General features: G+C 43.9%; 1 protein-coding gene across 1 annotated transcript in view; it reads right to left on the bottom strand.

The window, feature by feature from the left end:
- The window catches only part of LOC148542922 (uncharacterized), a 122,608-nt gene that overhangs the window by 23,600 nt on the left and 78,765 nt on the right, over positions 1 to 20,243 (bottom strand). The window contains exons 4-7 of the mRNA XM_088462297.1: positions 14,857 to 15,039; positions 9,912 to 9,958; positions 4,015 to 4,116; positions 1,525 to 1,669 (exon numbers count right to left, since the gene is read on the bottom strand). Coding sequence (XP_088318423.1) covers positions 1,525 to 1,669; positions 4,015 to 4,116; positions 9,912 to 9,958; positions 14,857 to 15,039 — 477 coding nt within the window. The remainder of the gene's footprint in view (positions 1 to 1,524; positions 1,670 to 4,014; positions 4,117 to 9,911; positions 9,959 to 14,856; positions 15,040 to 20,243) is intronic.

Genomic DNA, 20,243 nt, shown 5'->3' with positions numbered 1-20,243 from the left:
GGTATTTCCTTTGAGAGAGACATAATCTATCAGCCATTAAATACATTATTATAGATCATATCCCCAAATCAGTTAGATCTCTGAGACTCCTGCACTGTGAATCACTTTGGATTTTCAGATTAGAGAAACTAGTACCCAAAGGATTAAATGAGAATTTGGGATTACATTGTTTTTAATAAAGTACAACTGATTACTGGTCAATATGCTTCTATTTGTTATGATAAAGCTGTCTTAGCTTTCAGATGATCGGTTTTATTAATCTGCTATTAGATGTGCAAGCTATTATTTATGTGTGTGGATTAGCTTCTTTTTTGGTGCTTTTTGATTATTTTTATTTCTCATTTTTATTTTCTGATGTCTTTTTTACATCACTTATTTGTGATGCTTTAGCATTATAATGCTATTATGTATAATGAAGGTAATATGCCTTATGTTTCTGCTTGTTGCTCTAACATTATGTTTGTCCGTGTTCTTATGCTGATTTATATGCTGTTCTAAGTGCTTGTATCCTATACAGTCATGATCACTTGTTGTATTAGCAGTTACCCTGACGACGGTGTACTGTGTATATATATATATATATATATATATATATACACGAGGGGTGATTGAAAAGTTTGTGGCCTAAGGCACATTGAAATGTGCTAAACACATAAAAAAAAGTTTTCGGATTACAAAACAAGTTTCAAGTTAATAACTGTTATTATTTTTCTTTTACAAACACTTTAATTGGACAGGATGACACATTTTGAAAAAATGGACGTAATTGCCCATCATGAAGTCATCCACTGCCTCGTCATAAAGGGTTTAACACCCACAGAGATCCATGAGCACATGGTTATGACCCTAGGGGAGGCTGCTCCTTCTTACAGCATGCTTAAGAAATGGGCAGCAGAATTGAAACGAGAAAGGGAGAGCCTTGAAGATTATCCACCTCCTGGGAGGCCCATCAATGTTACCACACAAGTAACCATTGACAAAATCCATGACATGATATTGGAAGATCAAAGAATAACAGAGACACTAGTGGCCATGACTGGCATCCAGTATGTGGATTTCAACTGCTTGAACACCCACCTTATTCACCTGATTTGGCCACCCTCAGGCTACTACATTTTCCCCAAACTGAAGAAAGAACTCGGTGGTTACAGTTTAGCCACGGTCAATGACGTCATTGAAGCCGGTGATCAGAAACCTGCAGCTGTTTTTGGAGCTTGATGAATTTTGGCCAGATCAGGATTGAAAGGTAAGCAAGACATATCTGAGATGATACCTCCTGCGTTACCTTTATAATGAATGGCCCCTATACTCAATTTTTTCAAATGTAGTTGAACATTTTTATATTTACCTACTTTGTAGAAATGAAGGGATAATGAATAGACCCCTAAATCTAGCAGAGCATAGAGTAAGGGTTATGTTATATGAAATAGAAAGTTTTCAGTAAGATTAGTTTAAGTGGTTACTTTAGTGCCATCTAAACTGACTAGCTATATTACACAAACAGAGCTTGAGCTGTTCTCTTACCACTATTGCTGTTGTATAGATTCATGCATCCCGATGTGTTGCAGCAGTGTAGGGTACATGCATCTTGCACTGTTTCATTGCACAAGTGATGTATGCAGTGTTCATCACATCTAACTTCATAATAGGAATTGTTATGACGGTACATCTGGAATGACATGAAAAACAATATTTTATCACTGATTCTGTTTGTGTAAAAGAGTATCTCTAATAACAAATGCCTATGTATTTCTTAATATATTTTGTTTTTGTGCTACATTGTATTAGTTTTTTTTTATGATATGTCTTCTATTAACTATGTTATAAAAATGTAAACTTCCATTCATTGTGTGGATTTGCGGCTTACTAATTTGTATTCATTTACTAATTATGTTATATATAAATGGCACACAGAGCTCTTTACCTTACATGACAGACAAACTGGGTATTATAGCAAGAAGCAGAATGCAGAAGATAAAAGTTTACTACTCATAACTGCCAATTATAGACAGATGGGTAATTGAAGGTAGTGATTGGAAAGATCAAAGTATGAAAGTAGAAGGCTGTTTAGCAACCAAAAACCATGTGACCCAGTTATGAATCTCATTTTGTGCATATGCAATTGTTTAGCTGTCTTGTACATACTTCGGTCATAGCTTCCCAGACTCCTGAGAGAGTACCCACCCTCCTGGTTCCTGCTTCTTTTCCTAGTGGAGAGAGCAGGGCCTTGATGATTCATTTTGTGCCATGAAGCCCCACCTTCACTGCACAAGGATGCGTTTCTAGTCATCTTGTTTTGTTTGATGACAACATAACTGACCTTATTAACCTTTGTTTCTATTACTCGAGCAGCTGTGCTGCATTTGATTCAATGGGACGATTCAGTTTGTTTTCTCAACTGTTATAGATAGCAGAGCTGGACTGGCCTGGCAGAGGAGAAGGGGGAGTCATCAGGTGTGCCCCTGCATTTTGGCTCTGCCCACTACCACTGGGGGTGGGGCCCATTAAGGAGTGGGCTAGTTCCTCTTTTACTGTCTTGGGCTGGACTAGCAGGGCCATCAGTTTTAATTTAAAGAAAAAAAAATTCTATTAGAAGGATGCTGACCACCCCATTTCTCCTTTCAAGTAATGTACTGTTGTAATGCTAAAGGAGTTTCCTGTTCAAGAGAAGGAACTCCTCAGCAGTGTTTTCTGTGCTCTTATTGACTGAGTTACACATCACACACATTCACTCCTGCAATTGGAGTACAGACCTGCCCCATCCTATACTTCCGGGAATGTAGGAAGCTGTGGGAGTCTTGAGGCTGATAGAGAAGATGGTACCATCTCTGATTATCATTAATAGCATGAAGCCTTTGACAGGGAACAGTCAACTGCTTGCACCCATCAATGGACATCACTGCAGATGGCAATTGGCAAGCAGCGGGCCTACCACTGAAGGTGGTGGAGCTTAGCAGCACAGCCGAGGGTGCAGCAGGCCTATCAGTCAGGGGGCAGGTCCTAGCAAGATGGCTGAGGGGCAGCGGGCCAATCACTGAAGGCTGGGGCTTAGCTGCATGACGCCGGGCAGGGATAAGCTCTGTTCCTCTGAGCGAAGAGGAAAAGAAACATTGCAGGCTCCCTGCCATTAATGGAAAAACTATTAACTCGCAACCAGGTTGATGGTGGCCCAGAGCGCATGCGCACGATGGAGCCGGCTCCATCGTGCGCATGCGCGAGACCCGTATAGCGACGGGCAATCCGTCGCTCCTGGTCTCGCACTAAAGGGGGCGTGCTGTCGTTGTTGAGTGACAGCACGCCCCCTTTGGTGGGCGGGCCGGGGGGATGGCTGCCCAGACGGAGGCGTTCCCATGAGAACGCCTACGATTTGGGGGCGGCCCCACTGACATCACAAGTGATGTCAGTGGGAGAGCTTTTGGCTCTGTTTGAGCCGAAATCTCTCTGGGGATTGTGGCCACAAGACCCTACCACAAGGGTCTCGTCGCAAGCCCGATGGTCGTGATGGTCTTGACCATCACGACCATCATCCTGGCCGCTCGTATTAGCTGTGGGTGGCAACCCACAGCAATGCGAGCAGCCAGGAGTCCGCCCAATAAAAACAAAAAAGACGCCCCGATTCAGAGCGAGCACTCTGTCAGAGCGTCCGGCTCTGAATCAGGGCCAGAGTGTGCGTCAGTGTGTTTGTCAGAAGTCACAGAATGTGCGTCAGTGTATATGTGAGAAGTCACAGAGTGTGCATCAGTGTATGTGTGAGAAATCACAGACTGTGCGTCAGTGTATGTGTGAGGAGTCACAGAGTGTGAGTCAGAGTGTGCGTCAGTGTATGTGTGAGAAATCACAGAGTGTGAGTCAGTGTATGTATGGGAGGACTTAATAGATCACACAGTACTCAAAGAAATGTGTGGTGTATTAAGGAAGCACTATCTATGAATTTTTAAAATATCAAAATATGGTCTAAATGTTACCATTTTCTTATGTCCAACATACTGTATTGAGAGTATCTAAGCTATTTACCTCACAGTAAGAGGAACATGTAATATTATCAGCATCTTCATACATTGAATCATTTCTATAACAATCTTCTCCCAAGCAGCGATACGTATGGCAGATTTTTTCCTGTGGAAAAAGTGACATATGAGGATGGATAAATTTTCATTACGAGAAAGCAAATATAATTTTAAATAAATTAGCATGAGGTCCATATCTGCTTATTGTATATAAATGTAAAAGCAGTATATTAGATAACTTCCCGCATTTTGTTCAGTTAATTACTGTACTTTGGGCCTGATTCAGCATGGATCGCAGCTGCATAATCGCATGCAATGAATCTGCGAAAATATGCTAATGTAATGTGCAGACGCCAACTACTGCATTCTCACATCTGTAATACCTCCCAGTCCTGCGTATACATCGGAGTAAATCGGCCCCAACGCACAATAACAGCAGTTCTGACCTGTTTCAGTATTTGCAAGTCTTGTAGCACGCAGTGAGTACTTAAGCTGAATAGGCAATCGCAGTGGCTAATTTATGCACACCCATGCAGTGGCGTTCAAACAGACAGGCACGCCTGCGTTTCTGCAACCACTGCCCCGTCACCACCCCCAAATGCTCACGGCCTGTCACTCATTTTGCGATGGATTCCACAACGCGTCCGTAATCGCAGTGCAATTGCCGCGCACGCTCAATCTGCGTACGCGGTTGCAATTGCAATTCATGCTGAATCAGGTCCTTTGAGTCATTGGTACAACAGATGAATAGTCTTGAAATGGCATTACCTATATCTGGCTTTGCTGGATGATTTTAGCATTGGATGTATCTCAGATTTTTATATACATTTGTCTGAGTATTTTTTGTACACACAAAGTGTTGTGTAATATATATATTGTAATCTTTTTTATATCCATAGTATTGGCTATATCACAGATCCATAATATTTGGATTATAGTGTAGGTTATATCATGAATCCACAGTTATTGAATTATACATAATAATTTCTGATATAACATATACATCATATTTATATAATATAACCACAGTTCATAAGTTTTGTGCAAACACATATTCATACACATTTGCACTTTTCATATTTATGCTCGACAGATCCATAATAATTGGATCATAGTATTACTATATCACAGATCCATAATAATTTAAAAAATATATATATAATAATTTCTGATATAACATATATATAATTTTATTTGCACAAATATCATAGTTCATGAACTTCGTGCATATACACACGTATACATTTTAATTTTCTTATTTATTAATATTTTAACAGTATACATTGTTTAATTTGAAAATACATATGCACAGTATATAGTATCTTTAAAATATGATACTAATTTAATTTACCATTGAGAATATTTGGGATATCAAAATACATTATATATATCACATTTCTTGGTAGTAATAAGAATGGTGTATATTTGAACTATCTTTGTTTGGCAGCAATTAAAAATGTACACACTCTGAACTATTCTACCAGCCTCATATTAAGGGGTCTATTAACATTCTTACTTGTCACAAACCGAAATTCAACTGTCTCCCCGAACGTATTCACTGCTCCATTGAGAGCCATGAAACTTAGCACTGCTGAGTCTGACTGGAGTTCACGTAGGCGCACAAAGCCCGGCGTCCGGCGGAAGCAGCTGGACCGAGGCGGAGGGATCCGTAAGGTTCCCTCTTCGCAACCCAGGACTGCTTCCCATAGGGAAGGAGCGGGTTGCGGGAGCAAACGTCATCTGAAGATGGCGAGTGGTCCCGCAGTTAAGCTCTGGAAATATTGTATTTTTGGAGCTTGATGAATTTCTGTCCTCATACTAGTGTATGGGGACAGCGGGTCACATCATGAGAGAAAGGTAAGCAGGAGATATCTGTGATATCTCCTGCTTTACCTTTTTTATGAATGGCTCCAAAACTTACTTTCTACAAAAACAGGTGAAATGTTTATTTTCACCTGCTTTTGTAGAAATTACGTGATAATGAATAGACCCTTAAATACAGGCCATTGCATAAGCCAGGCATAGTGGAATCCTGAAGATTCTTGTTTCAGTACACGATAGCCCTCTGTGCATGTCAATCAACTATGTCTGCCAATGACTGCTGACCGGGCAGTACATAGCTTCTGAGAACCCACTAGTCGGGTTCATACTTTTGAAAAATCCTAGCAAATCACGCATCAAGTAGTTGTAAGGGGGTAAGCTCTCAGATCGACATGACCCCCTCCCCTATATTCAGTTGTTATGTACCTGTAATATTATCATATAATTTTAATTTATCTGCTGCATGGTCATTTCATTTAGGATAAGATACACACCAGCGCAAAGTGGAGAACTTACCATTAATTCTTATCCATAACTCTTTGCATATACTAATAAGGATGGAGAGGCCGACTTACCGGTGGTCCACATGTTCTGCCAATCCAATAACTGATTTGAGACGTAATTTTGGGCAAAGAAATTTGTCACAGCATTATATAAATGAACGCACTTAACAACCAGATCGCAGGGCAAGGAGAAGGAAGCATTGGACAAAGCTCTCACATTCTCCACATTCACCAATGCAGGCACATAACCACGCCCTTTACTGGCCTGGGGCATGCATGACCCACCATGTAGGCATGCAATCATATCTCCTACTGTTGGAACTAGCTACAATATGCATACCACCCTTATCTGGCGCATAGCCTGTATAGCCTCAACCTTTTTAAGCTGGAACCAGGTGTGCGGCCTACTATCCTGGTGAATCTGCCTGGCACTCTGGCAATCCCTACTCACCGCTTCCTTCCCCTGATAACAGACTGTGACAAATAAGATACATTAATCAATTACCAATTACACCTGCTGAAAAGGTAACATTATGCATGTTTCTTCTATTTTTCATTTTTGAAACCATCTTTTATATATATATATATATATACATACACACACACACACATATATATATATTTTTTTTAACACATGCCTACGCATAAAGCATTTCATGAAACACAGAAACAGAACCGATAAACCCTGGGCTTCCTGGTTCCTTTTATTACACAAACAAAAAATGGCAGCTGCTCAATCAATCTAGCAGCACTAATCAGGTGCATGAATGGGAGGGGTCATACTAAGTAGAAAAAGGAGGGGGGTTTTAACCCCCTATTGTTCCTCAGCACACTGAATAGTACCTGCAACAATATATGAAGACTATATGGCCATAGAAATCAGAGATATTAGTTGCATGCATTTGCAAATACATGGGAAGCTGCTAGGCCACGTCACGGCTTCTCTGTGGGGTGAGCGTTCGGGCGTAAGACCCCCGGGGCTGGTCTGGCTGGGCCCCCTCATGGCATCACCACTTAATACACATAGTTGCTTTTTACATCACATATTATGTTTGTATAATTTTTTTTCATGTAATAATTCACATATATTTTAACCCCTTTTTCCAACACACATTAATTAGTCTTACACAGCTATACTTTACAGTGCACTGTCACTCTTTTTCCATTTTTCGTGTGATGCCCTGGGGGGGTCCAGGGCTGGACGTTTTTCGGGGTGCACTGTGCCCCGGATGTGAACCCCTTAGTGTTAGGGACTGCTAGAGACAGAGAAGCCGTGACGTGGCATAGCAGCTTCCCATGTATTTGCAAATGCATGCAACTAATATCTCTGATTTCAATGACCATATAGTCTTCATATATTGTTGCAGGTACTATTCAGTGTGCTGAGGAACAATAGGGGGTTAAAACCCCCCTCCTTTTTCTCCTTTTTTTACACCCCTGCACACATCCTATGACCTGTCCTATACTATCCGATATGCTTTTAAAATGATTTATTATTGGCAGATGGAATCTAGAAAAATAAAAGTAAATGAAATCGATTGCGCTGTCACTAAGCAGCTGGTAATGGGTTTGTCAGTCCCAACAATGTTCACAAAGAATAAAAAAGAAAATACCAGCGCTAAAAATAACCATAAATGATGGACGGTTTTAAAACAGAGCTAAAACATATTTATTCAGTATCTAGAGATCGTACATAGAGATATACACATTGTGCAGACATAGGGCCTGATTCAGAGCCGGACGCTATTTGCGGTCGTTCGTCCAGAAAATAGGAGTGGCTCTTCAAATGAACCGTTCGCTCTTTGCGGTCTGTTCACGCCTCTATGTCTGAACGAGCGAACAAAACTTGCGGTCGTTTTTTTAAAAAATACGCCCCCTGGCCGCTCGCATCCTATGTCATGTCCGCTATTTATTAGATTAATCGAGTACATCAACCAGCGTATGAACTGCTCGCTATTCTTGTGGTTGGTTTTTGCTACCACAATCTTGCGAGCAGTTCTGGCTATAAAATAACCCAGTGACGTGGTCAATGACGCTGCTGTATTAATTATGCACACCCTTAAAACGCCCGTTTTGACCTTTAAGCACGCCTGCGTTCGGATCTCCACTCCCCGTTTTCAAGCACCTTCCCCTGTTACCACCCACATATGCCTCATTCTGTCACTCAAAATAGCAGGCATTCGCTATTTAGCGAATAAACAATTTTCGGCCGCACTGACTGGTTCGCGCATGCGTATTAAGATCCGTACGCATGCGCAGTTGGGCAAACATCGCTTGGAGCGAACGAGCGGCCGCTTACGAGCGGCTCTGAATCAGGCCCATATATCATAAAGTGTTCCTCACAAATTAAAAAGTATAATATTATAGATGAAAACTTCTTTATATATAAATGTGAATATTGAGCAAATTGGCTCCTGTATTTTCTAAACTGGAATTAGGACTCTCTCCCTTGTATCAAAAATTAATATATTAAGCAACAGTAAGTAACCAGTTTGTGGACCATTAATCCCAAGGCAGTCCTTCAGCATCCAATGTGCAAATAATGGATTAAGATAAAGTCCACCTTATGTTCTCCAATGCTGCAAATCATTCCAGGGAGAGGTATAAGGTCCAGCAAATGTCTAGTGAGTCCCAGGAGTCCAGAATAAAATCCTCAACGCGTTTCGCTGAGCTATAATTTCCTCAGGAGTATGGCTATATGGGTCAGTAGTAATCCTTAAATACCCACTCAATAACTGATAAAACCGGAGCACTTGTGATTGATTAGTTTACATCATAGAAAAAAAAGTCCATCAATTCAAATATCAATATAAAACTACATAGAGTCAATCTTGCTCAATACCCAGTAATTGTAAGGGAGTTTCAGATGAAAAATACAAAAGAAATCACTTACTTATAATCCGTATTCTAGTCATATTCATTAGTCTCTAATGGCCCGTATTCCGATCATGTGATCTTACTTGACTACCTGATACAGCATTGGCCAAATAGACAGAGAGTATTGTAAACAATGTTATGACATACGGGCTTCAGTCTCACTGTCAAAAGTGATCCCGCTCTATTGACCATAGGCAGTCAAATGGTACAGAAATCATTGACAGTGAAAAGTTAGTATAATGGGAATGACCGACGATGACTTGATCTTTCACTACCCTATATCCCAATCACATGACTCATTGTGGTCACGTTACCCGGGAATCTTCCAAACTAGGAGATGGCCATTTCTAAATATTATAGAACACTCATATGGACCAATAATAAACAAATTTGCTATAAAAAAATGTGTACCGTCAGTTGCAGATGGACTTCAAGAAAATGGGCACAGCAACACTCTCATTAGAAAATGGTATCTATTATCATCCACATTATTTTTATCACTCTCCACATTATCACTTCCCAGAGCTTCATACATGTGCCCCAATATATATTTCTTTAGAACTGCAGCTGCGAGCTGCTCACCACGCATAAGCATCTTAGTACAGCAGTCACCAAAGTATTTCACAAAACCTTTGCAAGCCATTAGATTTGTATAATATTTTACTTGTTTTTTTGGTTTTAACACAATGATCCAGACACTTACTAGTTGTTCGCCTTGTGTAGCTTGATCTGGCTGTCCTGTTGTTATAGCTGCATAAAAATAAGAAACATTTTGTAAATAACTGTTCTGGAAGGTTATTAATGATATTTTAAATAAAGGTGTATTGCATTATGATAGTGTCTAGTGGTCCTCTGTGTACTGCCCTATTTTCAGAGTATCTACTATATAAAATCGAAAATTTGTCCTTCTGTCATTCTGTCCTTCTGTCTTTCTATACAAATCCACAGTTTACAAGCCAAGATCATGAAATTTTACATACGAGCGTATTAAAACACGGCAGAGGCAACTGAAAATGTTTTAAATCGAAATTATATACTGTTCATTTTTAATTAATTAAAACACACAATTTTTGCATAGCATTCGCCCTCTACAGGTCAGGCACGGAATTAGAAAAGGATTTAGCTTATCTAATTTTTTTTTTTTTTTCTATCTCTACTATCTACTATATAAAAGCGAAAATTTTTCCTTCTGTCTTTCTATACAAATCCACAGTTTACAAGCCACAGTTTACAAGCCAAGATCTCTCATGGTTCTACACCTAAAACACCAAAGAAGAATAAAAGCATTGGCCCTGATTCAGACCCACTCGCAAGCGGCTGTCCGCTCGCAAGTGGGTCGATGGTCTGCACTGAGCATGCGCACGATGGAGGGAGCTCTGTCGTGCGCATGCGCCAGACGCGACGAGCGAAGGAAAGTCCTTCGCTCGTTGTGTCTGATCAAAGGGGGCGTGCTGTCGATGTTGATTGACAGCACGCCCCCTTTGGTGGGCGTGCCGGGGGCGTGCCTCCCTGATGGGGGCGTTCCCACGGGAACGCCTCCCGTCAGAAGCCGGCCCACTGACATCACTAGTGATGTCAGTGGGAGTGATTTTGGCTCTGATAGAGCCAAAATCACTCCGGGGCTTGCGGTTGAAAACCTCAACCGCAGGCTCCGGCTCGCAGTTTCGATGGTCGCGATGGTCGGGACCATCACGGCCATCAAACTGCACGCTCGTATAGGCTGTGGGTGGTGACCCACAGCTATACGAGCGTCCAGGAGGACGCTCCATTTTTATGGAGGGCGGCCCTCATTCAGAGCGTGCGCTCTGCTCAGAGCGTACGGCTCTGAATGAGGGCCATTGTCCTGTTTGGTTTATTGTTAGATGCAGATTTGGACACCAGTCTTCTTGGGCCATCTGCAAGGTCAATAATTCGATTTTATAACATGCATTTTGCTACATACTAAGTAATTATGGAGTTTTATTCTGTAGCATATAATTTAAGTCACTGAACATCATGTACTATGGCTCTCGCGTGGAGTTTACAGTACCTTTTTAAATTTTGTAGGAATTTATAACCACTATTAATTAGGGATGAGCGGGTTCGGTTTTCAGAGATCCGAACACACCAGAATTTCGGTGATCCGAGCCAAGCTCGGCTCTCCCTGCCTGCCCCAGATCCCTCATCTGCGGCAAAACCTTGTTATCCCGCTGACGGATCATGAGGTTTTGTATTGAGCGGGCTTAACGCTGATTGGCTGAGAGAGCCGTCTGTCACGGCTCTCAGCCAATCAGCGTTAAGGCCATTTAATGTGCACACAGGAAGCAAAAGAAGATGGCGCCCGCCATCCCCCGCTGCCTGACACCGCCGCCCCCCCCGCTGCCGTTACCCCCACTGGCAGCATCCCCCGCTGCTGACACCACCACTGCTGACACTGCCGGCACCCCTGCACTGCTGCCCCACGTACTGAGGACACCGTCAGTGACCCCCACACTGCCGACACTGCAGCCACTCCCACACTGAGGACACCACCAGCACCCTGCACTGCCGACACTGTCAGCACACATGCACTGAGGACACCGCTGGTACCCCCGCTCTGTCGATACTGCCGGCACCATGCATTGAGAGCACCCCTGCACTGCCGACAGTCAGCAAACCTGCACTGAGGACACCGCTGGCACCGCCGCACTGCCGACATCGCAGGTACCCTTCACTGAGGACACTGCCAGCACCACAGCACTGCCATCCCATGTACTGAGGACACCGTCAGCAACCCCAGCACTGCCGGCACTTCCACACTGAGGACACCACTGGCACTCCTGCACTGCCAGCACACATGCAATAAGGATACCGCTGGCACCTCTGCTTTGCCGACACCACTGGCTCCCTGCACTAAGGACACTGCCAGCACCCCTGCACTACTGCCCCACGGATTGAGGACTCCGTCAGTGACCCTGCACTGCCGCTACTCCCACACCGAGGGCATCCCTGCACAGCCGACACTATCAGCACTCCTGCACTCAGGACACTGCCAGGGCCCCCACTCTGCCAACACTGCCACACTGCCAACACTGACGGCACTCTCGCATTGAGGACACCGCCAGCACCCCGCACTGCCGACACTGCTGTCACAGTAAGTGCATTATTGGTGTATCCAACCCACACTGTATAACACACTGTATCTGTGTTGGAACTTGGAAGCTGAACTGCCACATGTTAGTGCAGCCAACTGTGTCGCTTAGCTTACTCAGCCAGCTAGCTGGATGCAACCTTTTGGCCTTAACTAGATGAAAAAAATAATATTGTGAGGTGGTCAAAATTGATTGGAAATGACTGGAAATAAATGTTATTGAGGTTAATAATACTGTAGGAACAAACACAGGAATTTTATACACCGTGGAGACCCTGAATGCTGTGCATTTCATAGTGCGATCCAGCAACCAGGAAGTACACAGTCATCCTGGTATCAGAACAACAGAAGCTCTTGGCCGTGTTTACACTGTACATCCGACAAATTTTGAATGCTTCTATCTTCAAAGTTTTCTTTACACCGTTACAGGTCCTATTTCCTTTGAAGACCTTAGAACTGTGGATGGGGAAGTTTGTCACACTTTTCGTGAGGCCTGCCTAAGTAGAGGTTTGTTGGAAGATGATATGTAAACAAACATTCTTAAAATCCCGGGCAACGCCGGGTACTCCAGCTAGTTCTATATATAAATACAAATAATTAACAAATAATTTAAAAACACAGTATCACAAGTTAAAAATCAGGCTTAAATATAAAGCATAAAAGGAAAAAGGAATTCTTACGTAACACTGCAGTGCACTTCAAAAAGAACCTGGCTGCTTCCTCAGGCAGTGAATTCATCCAACACTGCCTGAGGAAGCAGCCAGGTGCTGTGAAATGCACTGCAGTGTTAAGCGAGAATGTAATTTTTCTCTTATGCTTTATTTTTAAAACTGATTTTTAACCTGTGATACTGTGTTTTTAAATTATTGGTATTTTTAATAACTCATCTAGCCATGGTTGTCTATAGGAAAATGATTGTTATATTTATATTTCGTTTATACATTATTTGTTGCGCCATCCCTTATTTTCCAACTGTAGTCCATATTTCATGTTTGGGTAAGAGGTTGTTTGACCACTTATATCTTAAAAGGCAGACTAGATGGGCCAAGAGGTTCTTATCTGCTGTCAAATTCTATGTTTCTATGTTTACCTTTAACAGTCCTATATTGCTCGACTCCTATTTATGAAGAATAAAAGTGCGTATACACTAATAGACTGAGAAACGAGAGCACGATTACAACATTGTAATCGTGCTGTCGTTTCACAGTCTGATGTGCCTACACTGAACGTTCAGTCATTCAGTGTAGGCACATCCATCATCCCCGTACATGCTCAACCTGACGTAATCGTCAGATTGACCTGCATGTACGGACGATGATAGATGTCAAAAATGACCAGTGGGCACGTGCATAAATGGTAATTTTTTACATTTAAATGCCCGTTTTGCGGGCGATTACTGAGCAATTGCATGATTACGGCATCGTAATCGTGTAATCGCTCAGTAAGGTCGCGTAGTGGATACGCACCTTAAGAGACTAGGTTTACATAGGGGATGTTGTGTCCAGGGCTGCCATCAGAGATTGTGGGGCCCAGAACTGTCAAAATAGGCAAGGCCCCTTCCCTTGGCTTGGGGGGGGGGGGGGGCAGTTTGTCAGAGGTCGGCATTGCTGTGAATTATGTGGGTGGAGTTATAGCAGAGGTAGGGCATCAATTGGTACCTAAACCAATTAAAAAAAAAAAAATGTTTGGGCTGTGGGGGTGGGTGTTAACATGTTAAACTATAACAGAGGTGAGGGTCAGAGTGAGAGAGCAGGGTGAGAGTGTGAGAGCAGGGTGTGGATATGAAAGCAAGGTGTGGATGTGAGAGCAAGGTAAAAGTGGGAGAGCAGGGTAAAAGTGGGAAAGTAGGGTGATGGTGGGAGAGCAGCATGTATCTGGATGGGAAGTGGGATCCCCCGCAGCCTCTCCTGCACATCTGAGCACTTCCTCTTCACTGTGGCAGTGCCGCGGTTGTAGGTAGCTTCTCCCCCCACCGCTGCTGCTCTCTTCCCTGCTCCTGCTGCTTCTCCCTCTCCTCCAGCTGCTTTCTTCCCGGCCCACCATCTCCCCACTGGCTGGTGGTTGCCGGACTGGCTGCCGCTCACACTACTCTCACCAGGAGAGACAGGGCCTGGGAGGCAACAGTATTTTGTATGAATTTGGTGCCAGCCACAAATTAATCGGAGCTCGCAGACCGGCTGCCAATCAGGAGTCACCACTGTGGCCGCTCCTGATTGGCTGCTGTTCTGTGAGCTACAATTGGCTCGCGGCCAGCACCGCTTTCAAAATGTCCCCGGCACTTATCCACTCTGCTGCTGGCCGGGCCCCCTTTCTGTTCGAGCCCGGGACTCTAGTCCTGATAGTTTCTCCCTAATGGTGGCCCTAGAAGTGTCACAATGACGTTTTGATCTATAAAGTACCCTTGTCAGTGCCGGGGATATTCTCTTCTATAACCTTTTGGTTAAGTTGGGAAACCCACTAGTTCTCCTTAGGTAGCATAGATTGGGCACCTACTGGCACTGCCCCTACATTAATTTTTACATAAAACATGTAAGTGTACCTTCTGTTGTTAGAGCAGGATTAGTTTCTTTTGGAGCAGTAGTTTCTTTTGGAGCAGTAGTTTCTTTTGGAGCAGTAGTTTCTTTTGGAGCAGTAGTTTCTGTTGGAGCAGTAGTTTCTGTTGGAGCAGTAGTTGTGCTTAGTGCAGCAGCTAGAGAGATCCCAATCCACATAAATAGGCAGCCTGTAAAACAGAAGAGTACTTGTACATGTGGCCATATGTATTTAGCAGAGTAAAAACTTGTTCTTAAAGGAGTTTTCCATTTTCAGACTTTAATTGAATGGCTCAAACACATTAACTATTCTTCTGTTTGCCTTCCCACTGTGTTTTTATCCATGTACAGTATGTATATTCCCAAAGAGACATATTTTATTTTACTAGAATACAACACAAAGCTGTTCTCTAGATATAATGATAAGTAATGCAAATAATTCAGCAGAACTCAATTGTATCCCAGAGCAGGAGACACTACTCAACTTAATTATATAATGATATGGCTGAAAGAAATATAAAGCAATACATACCTTCCAACAGATTTAGATGGGACACTCCTGAATTGAGGGCTCTGCTTCTCTGTCCCAGCTCTGCCCTGTGGGTCGGAAGGCTGGATATATCTTGTATCCATTCACTGCTGCTCTGCTGTGCAGAGCAGCAGGTGAAAGAGAGAGACCTCTCAACCTTACCCCACCACAGGTCAATGCCCGAAAAGCGGGACTTTCCAGCCAAAATCAGGATGGTTGGAAGATCTGATCTTGGCAATCAATGGATTGGAGGGGAGGGGAATGAGGTATGGGGCGATTTAATACTTCAAATGCACCTGTGGTTGTGACATTCTTTCCATTGTGACGTGGGCAAGCCCACTGCTCCTGGTGAAAATCTGAAAAGTTGATAGGTACTGTATGGGCAATGCATTTAATAAAAGTTAGGGGAGCCAAGTACATACACTTATCTGAATGTGTAGCCCTTTGCTATTTTCTCAGTCTGGTAAAAGTGATATTATTGTGAGGCAATATGCAAATAGCTGCTCAGATACTGTAATTAATCATAATGGACTGCATCTATCACCACTACTTTTACAGTATGATTAACTTTAAATTGGTGCAATGAAAGAAATATTTATCTTCAAAAATTGGTATTTCCATACCTCCAAGCCATCCCGATTTCAGCGGGACGGTCTCAATCTCAGTAATCCGTAATGCCCTCCAATTTAGGACTGCATTATCCCAAACGGCCTGGCAGTTGTTAAGGTTTGACCCATTCACTGCTGCTGTAAATGGGTAGCATACTTCCCTAACACCATGGTGTACATCATTCAAAGAGAAAGGGATGGGGGGCACTAGTCCTACCTCTGTGATATGTGGCCATGCCCCCTTATTATCAATGCTTCTGGTGGTGTTTGCACTCTTGCCCTGATTTCTATAGAGGTAAATTATGGGCATTATAATCTTCCTAGAACTATGAATACTAATATTGGGATGTAGTCAGGAAGCCGGCGGTCGAAATGCCGACCACCGGCTTCCTGACAGTGAAAGCCCAACATGGGACTAATGTTAGGCGTCTAAATACTGACGCCTATCATTAGCCCCACTCCGAAATCCCGACGCTCGGCATACCAAACGTATGTAAGCTGGGCGTCGGGAGCTCATAGCCGTGCGGGGTTAGGTTTAGGGACTCCCGGGGGAATTTAGGATTAGGCAACTCCCGGGAGGGTTAGAGTTAGGCTACGGGAAGGGGGGTTTAGGGTCAGGCACCACTGGGGGGAGGTTAGGCACCCTCCCGGAAGGGTTAGGTTTAGGCACTCCTGGGGGGGGAGGTTAGGGTTAGGCTAAAGGGGGGAGGTTAGGGTTAGGCATCCCTAAGGGAGGGTTAGGGAGGAGAGGGGAGGGTTAGGGTAAATACTCACCTCAGTCGGGATCTTCATCTGCCGGCTTTCCAGCTTTGGTATTTCATCTGCCGGGTTTAGGTCCAGCAGTAGCACATAACGATTCCCCAATATCACAACACTATTTTTTTTATTATTTTGTCCCTTTAGTCCTATGATCTATTACTATTACCCCTTTTCCACTGGCCACAATACACGTGTTATTGCCGTGTCAACCCGTGTAGCGGCTCAGTGGAAAAGGTTCCTAGGAAAAATGTCTTCCTGGGTCTCAAGCAGGGTTTTAAGTGGATAAAACCCTGGTCAGGCTCAGTGGAAACGGGTAACATGGGTCTTCCGACCTGGGATCCGCCTACAGCATGCTGATTGGGTGCTATTCAGAAGCAGTTTGTGACAGCTGTCACCAGGGAGGGAGATATTACAGCCCCCCGTATGGTTCAGGCCATTGCAGTTTTTTACCCCATCCCCGCTTCATCCCCAGGGAGGCTGTAATCTCTCCCTGCCCATTTCCTCGGTGACAGCTGTGACATCACACAGCCTACCAAAAGGCCACTTCCCCCCTCCTTTCCCCCCGGCAAGGACCCCCTCCCCTGGTCACTGGTTCGCTCCGGTCTGGCATTCAGAGGAGAGCTGGAGTTTCTGGTGCTTGGTGATGACATCATCTCCAAGCGTTGGCACTGACCCAAAATATTCCTGGGTCGGCGCTGCAGTGGGAATGGGGTAAGTACCGGGTCTGACCTGGCTTGGAACCGTGTTCCAAATCCCAGGACAGAGTCAGGATTTTGGTGGAAAAGGGTTATAAATTGCAATAAATAGTTCTTTAGAACTAGAATTCTTTAGTCAAGCTATATTATACTTGCTACCTTTTAAATTTTTCCTTCCGGGACAGTGTAATGAACAATGTGGGCAGTCTGGATGGGCTCTTCCCGTCAATCTTTGAAAATCATGTCAGCTTGCCCTCAGTGCTGCCCATTGAACTAAGAAGTGTGCAGGATGCGGGAGGGTGACCCATAATTGTCATAGTCCCCAGATGTTCTGAGAGAGTAAGCAAGTATGGGCTATAGTCTAAATACAAAATTAATGAAATATGCAGCAGATTGCTTTCTGAAAAAATACCCTATGACAAGCAGGTTCAGTTAATGTTTTTTTCTTTAGTCCATACCATTTTTATGTATTCAAAATTAACAGAAAACTATGAAAAACGAAAATGAGCTGATGGAGTTTATAATTTCTATGGGCAAGTGGGAACCGATTAGTAGCAAATATTTACCAAAATACAAATGTGTGATTAAACTATTTGAACTTTGTAAACTCTAATGCACTATGGACCTGATTCAGACCCACTCGCTAAGGTGCGATTGCTCGCTCTGAGCGATTTCGTCCATCTGCACATGCGTATAATTCGCAGTGCGCGTGCGCAAGCCATTCGTTGCGATCTGATTTTGGTTGCTCGTAAGCCACTATCAGGTTGCTGCTTTGAGTGACAGATAGTGCCGTTTGTGGGTGGTAACAGGGGAAGGTGCTTGTGAACGGGGGAGTGGATGTGCGAACGCAGGCGAGTCTGGCCGCCAAAACACTGTTTAAAGGGCGTGCATATTTAGCAAAGTAGCGTCATTGTACACGTCACCTGCATGTATTTCAGCCAGCGCTGATCGCTGTGCTTGCGGCAAGCTAAGGCAACCCCAAGGGCTGAGAGCAGCTCCAATGGCTCACGATGGTCCCGATTAATCATACATTTCCCGGAGATGACGTGTGTTGCGAGTGGCAAGGGGGCGTCTTCAGACATTTGCGAGCGCACTTTGCCGTAGCTTGCTAATACATAGTGGGCGTCCTTAAGCGATGCAGTGCGAGCGCTTAATTTAAATATCCGGCCCCTTTTTTCCAGCGAGCGATCGCATCCTGTGAGCCGGTCTGAATGAGCTCCTATGTGTCCCAGTTCTACAGGGAATGATGATGGATTTAGAGCTATTAGCCTGTATTTGCACTACCAGTATCTGGGGTGCTGAGTCTATACCCACCAGTTGTGTTTGCCAGGGACCCATGCAAGGAGGTTTGAACTTCATTGTACCAGGTATGCAGGTCAAGGTCCCAATTACTGGTTACAGGCATGATAAATAAGTGTTAGTTAATACTAAGGGAAGTCTTTGATCCGGGTTCTGGTATAATTGAGGTCTTGTATAAATCACAAGCAAAACTGGGGTCAGTACAATGGGAGGTCACAGATATGTCACAAGGGAAATACTGAGAGTAGTCACGGACAAAGCCTGGATCAGAACACAAGAGATTTCATGGATAAGCAACAGGGATATTGCAGAGAGGAGTAAGTTGCTAGCCATGTCATTCACAGGAGCATACGCAGTTAAGAAGTAGTAGTAAAGTTGAGATCACAAGACACTACAGTTAGGTAGTGCTCCTAATTATCTAGCAGACTTCTTCAGCCAGACTTATGATTAATCAGGTGATACCCAAACAGCTTGGGAAATGCTTCACACCCACTTCTATAGCAAAGGGGAATGGTACTAGTTATCAAGGACAGCGTCAAGCATGTTTCACTCAGAAATAGCTGCTGTGGATGGATTTGGTGGGTAAATTTACTAAGATTCGAGTTTGGTCGAGTTTTGTAGTTTTTAAACCCGATTTGACTCGCTGAAACTCAGGTGATTTTAGTCTTCTGAAACACTCAAATTTACCAAGAATTGTGTTTTGCTGAGAGTGTATTTTCCGATGGTGAAGCAGATCGAGATTTCTCACCCGAGTTGCAAGTTTAGCTAGAGATTTCTCACCCGCGTTTGCAGTGTCTTCTCTCTGCCAAACTCTCCCGAACAAGCAGCCTGCACATATCAGTGAGATATGTGAAGGCTGCTTATGTTATACCCAGTGCTCGCAGTGAGGCGGTATACAACGGTATGGTATACCGCCTCTTCATTCCCCCACTGAATTTTTAGGAACGGGCCATTCTCCCTGCTCAGCTGCGAATCTTACTCACAGCTGTGCAGACTTAGCAGCTCCGCTCAGTGCTGTCATTTTTGCACTGAGCGTCTGCTGCAGATTATACTGACAATCCCCCTTCCTTCTCATTGGTGGATAGAGAGGAAGGGGGTGTGCAACAATTTTAAAGCAGCAGCGTGCAGGCAGGATGTGCTGGCCTGCTAAAGCTGCTGCATCATGTAATCAGCGCCGCGATGCAAATGCAGATCCCTGAGCTGACAGCAGCGGGGACGTGTCGGCAGGAGCTGATGGAGCTGAAGAGGGTGCAGTGAGGAGGAGCCGATGCGCACCGGACACTTGCGCAGCGACAAGAAGCCATTAAGGTGCTGGCAGCAAGAGGAGGCACTCGTGTCTCCAGCAGCGGAATGATGAGCAGTCTGTAGGTGGGACACGAGCAAGGAGCCTGGATCCGGATAATAGTCCATATATCATCCAGATCCAAGCTCCATGCTCGTGACCCGCCACATTGTGGGCCACATCTGGATGACACAGGCTTTAGGGAAATACATGGTGGCTGGGA

This window comes from Taudactylus pleione, unplaced genomic scaffold (assembly GCF_031769625.1).
Source record: "Taudactylus pleione unplaced genomic scaffold, aTauple2 ptg000007l, whole genome shotgun sequence".
NCBI classification, from domain to species: domain Eukaryota; kingdom Metazoa; phylum Chordata; class Amphibia; order Anura; family Myobatrachidae; genus Taudactylus; species Taudactylus pleione.
Note: the sequence above shows the minus strand (reverse complement) of the source record. Positions and strands in the feature narration are given on the sequence as shown.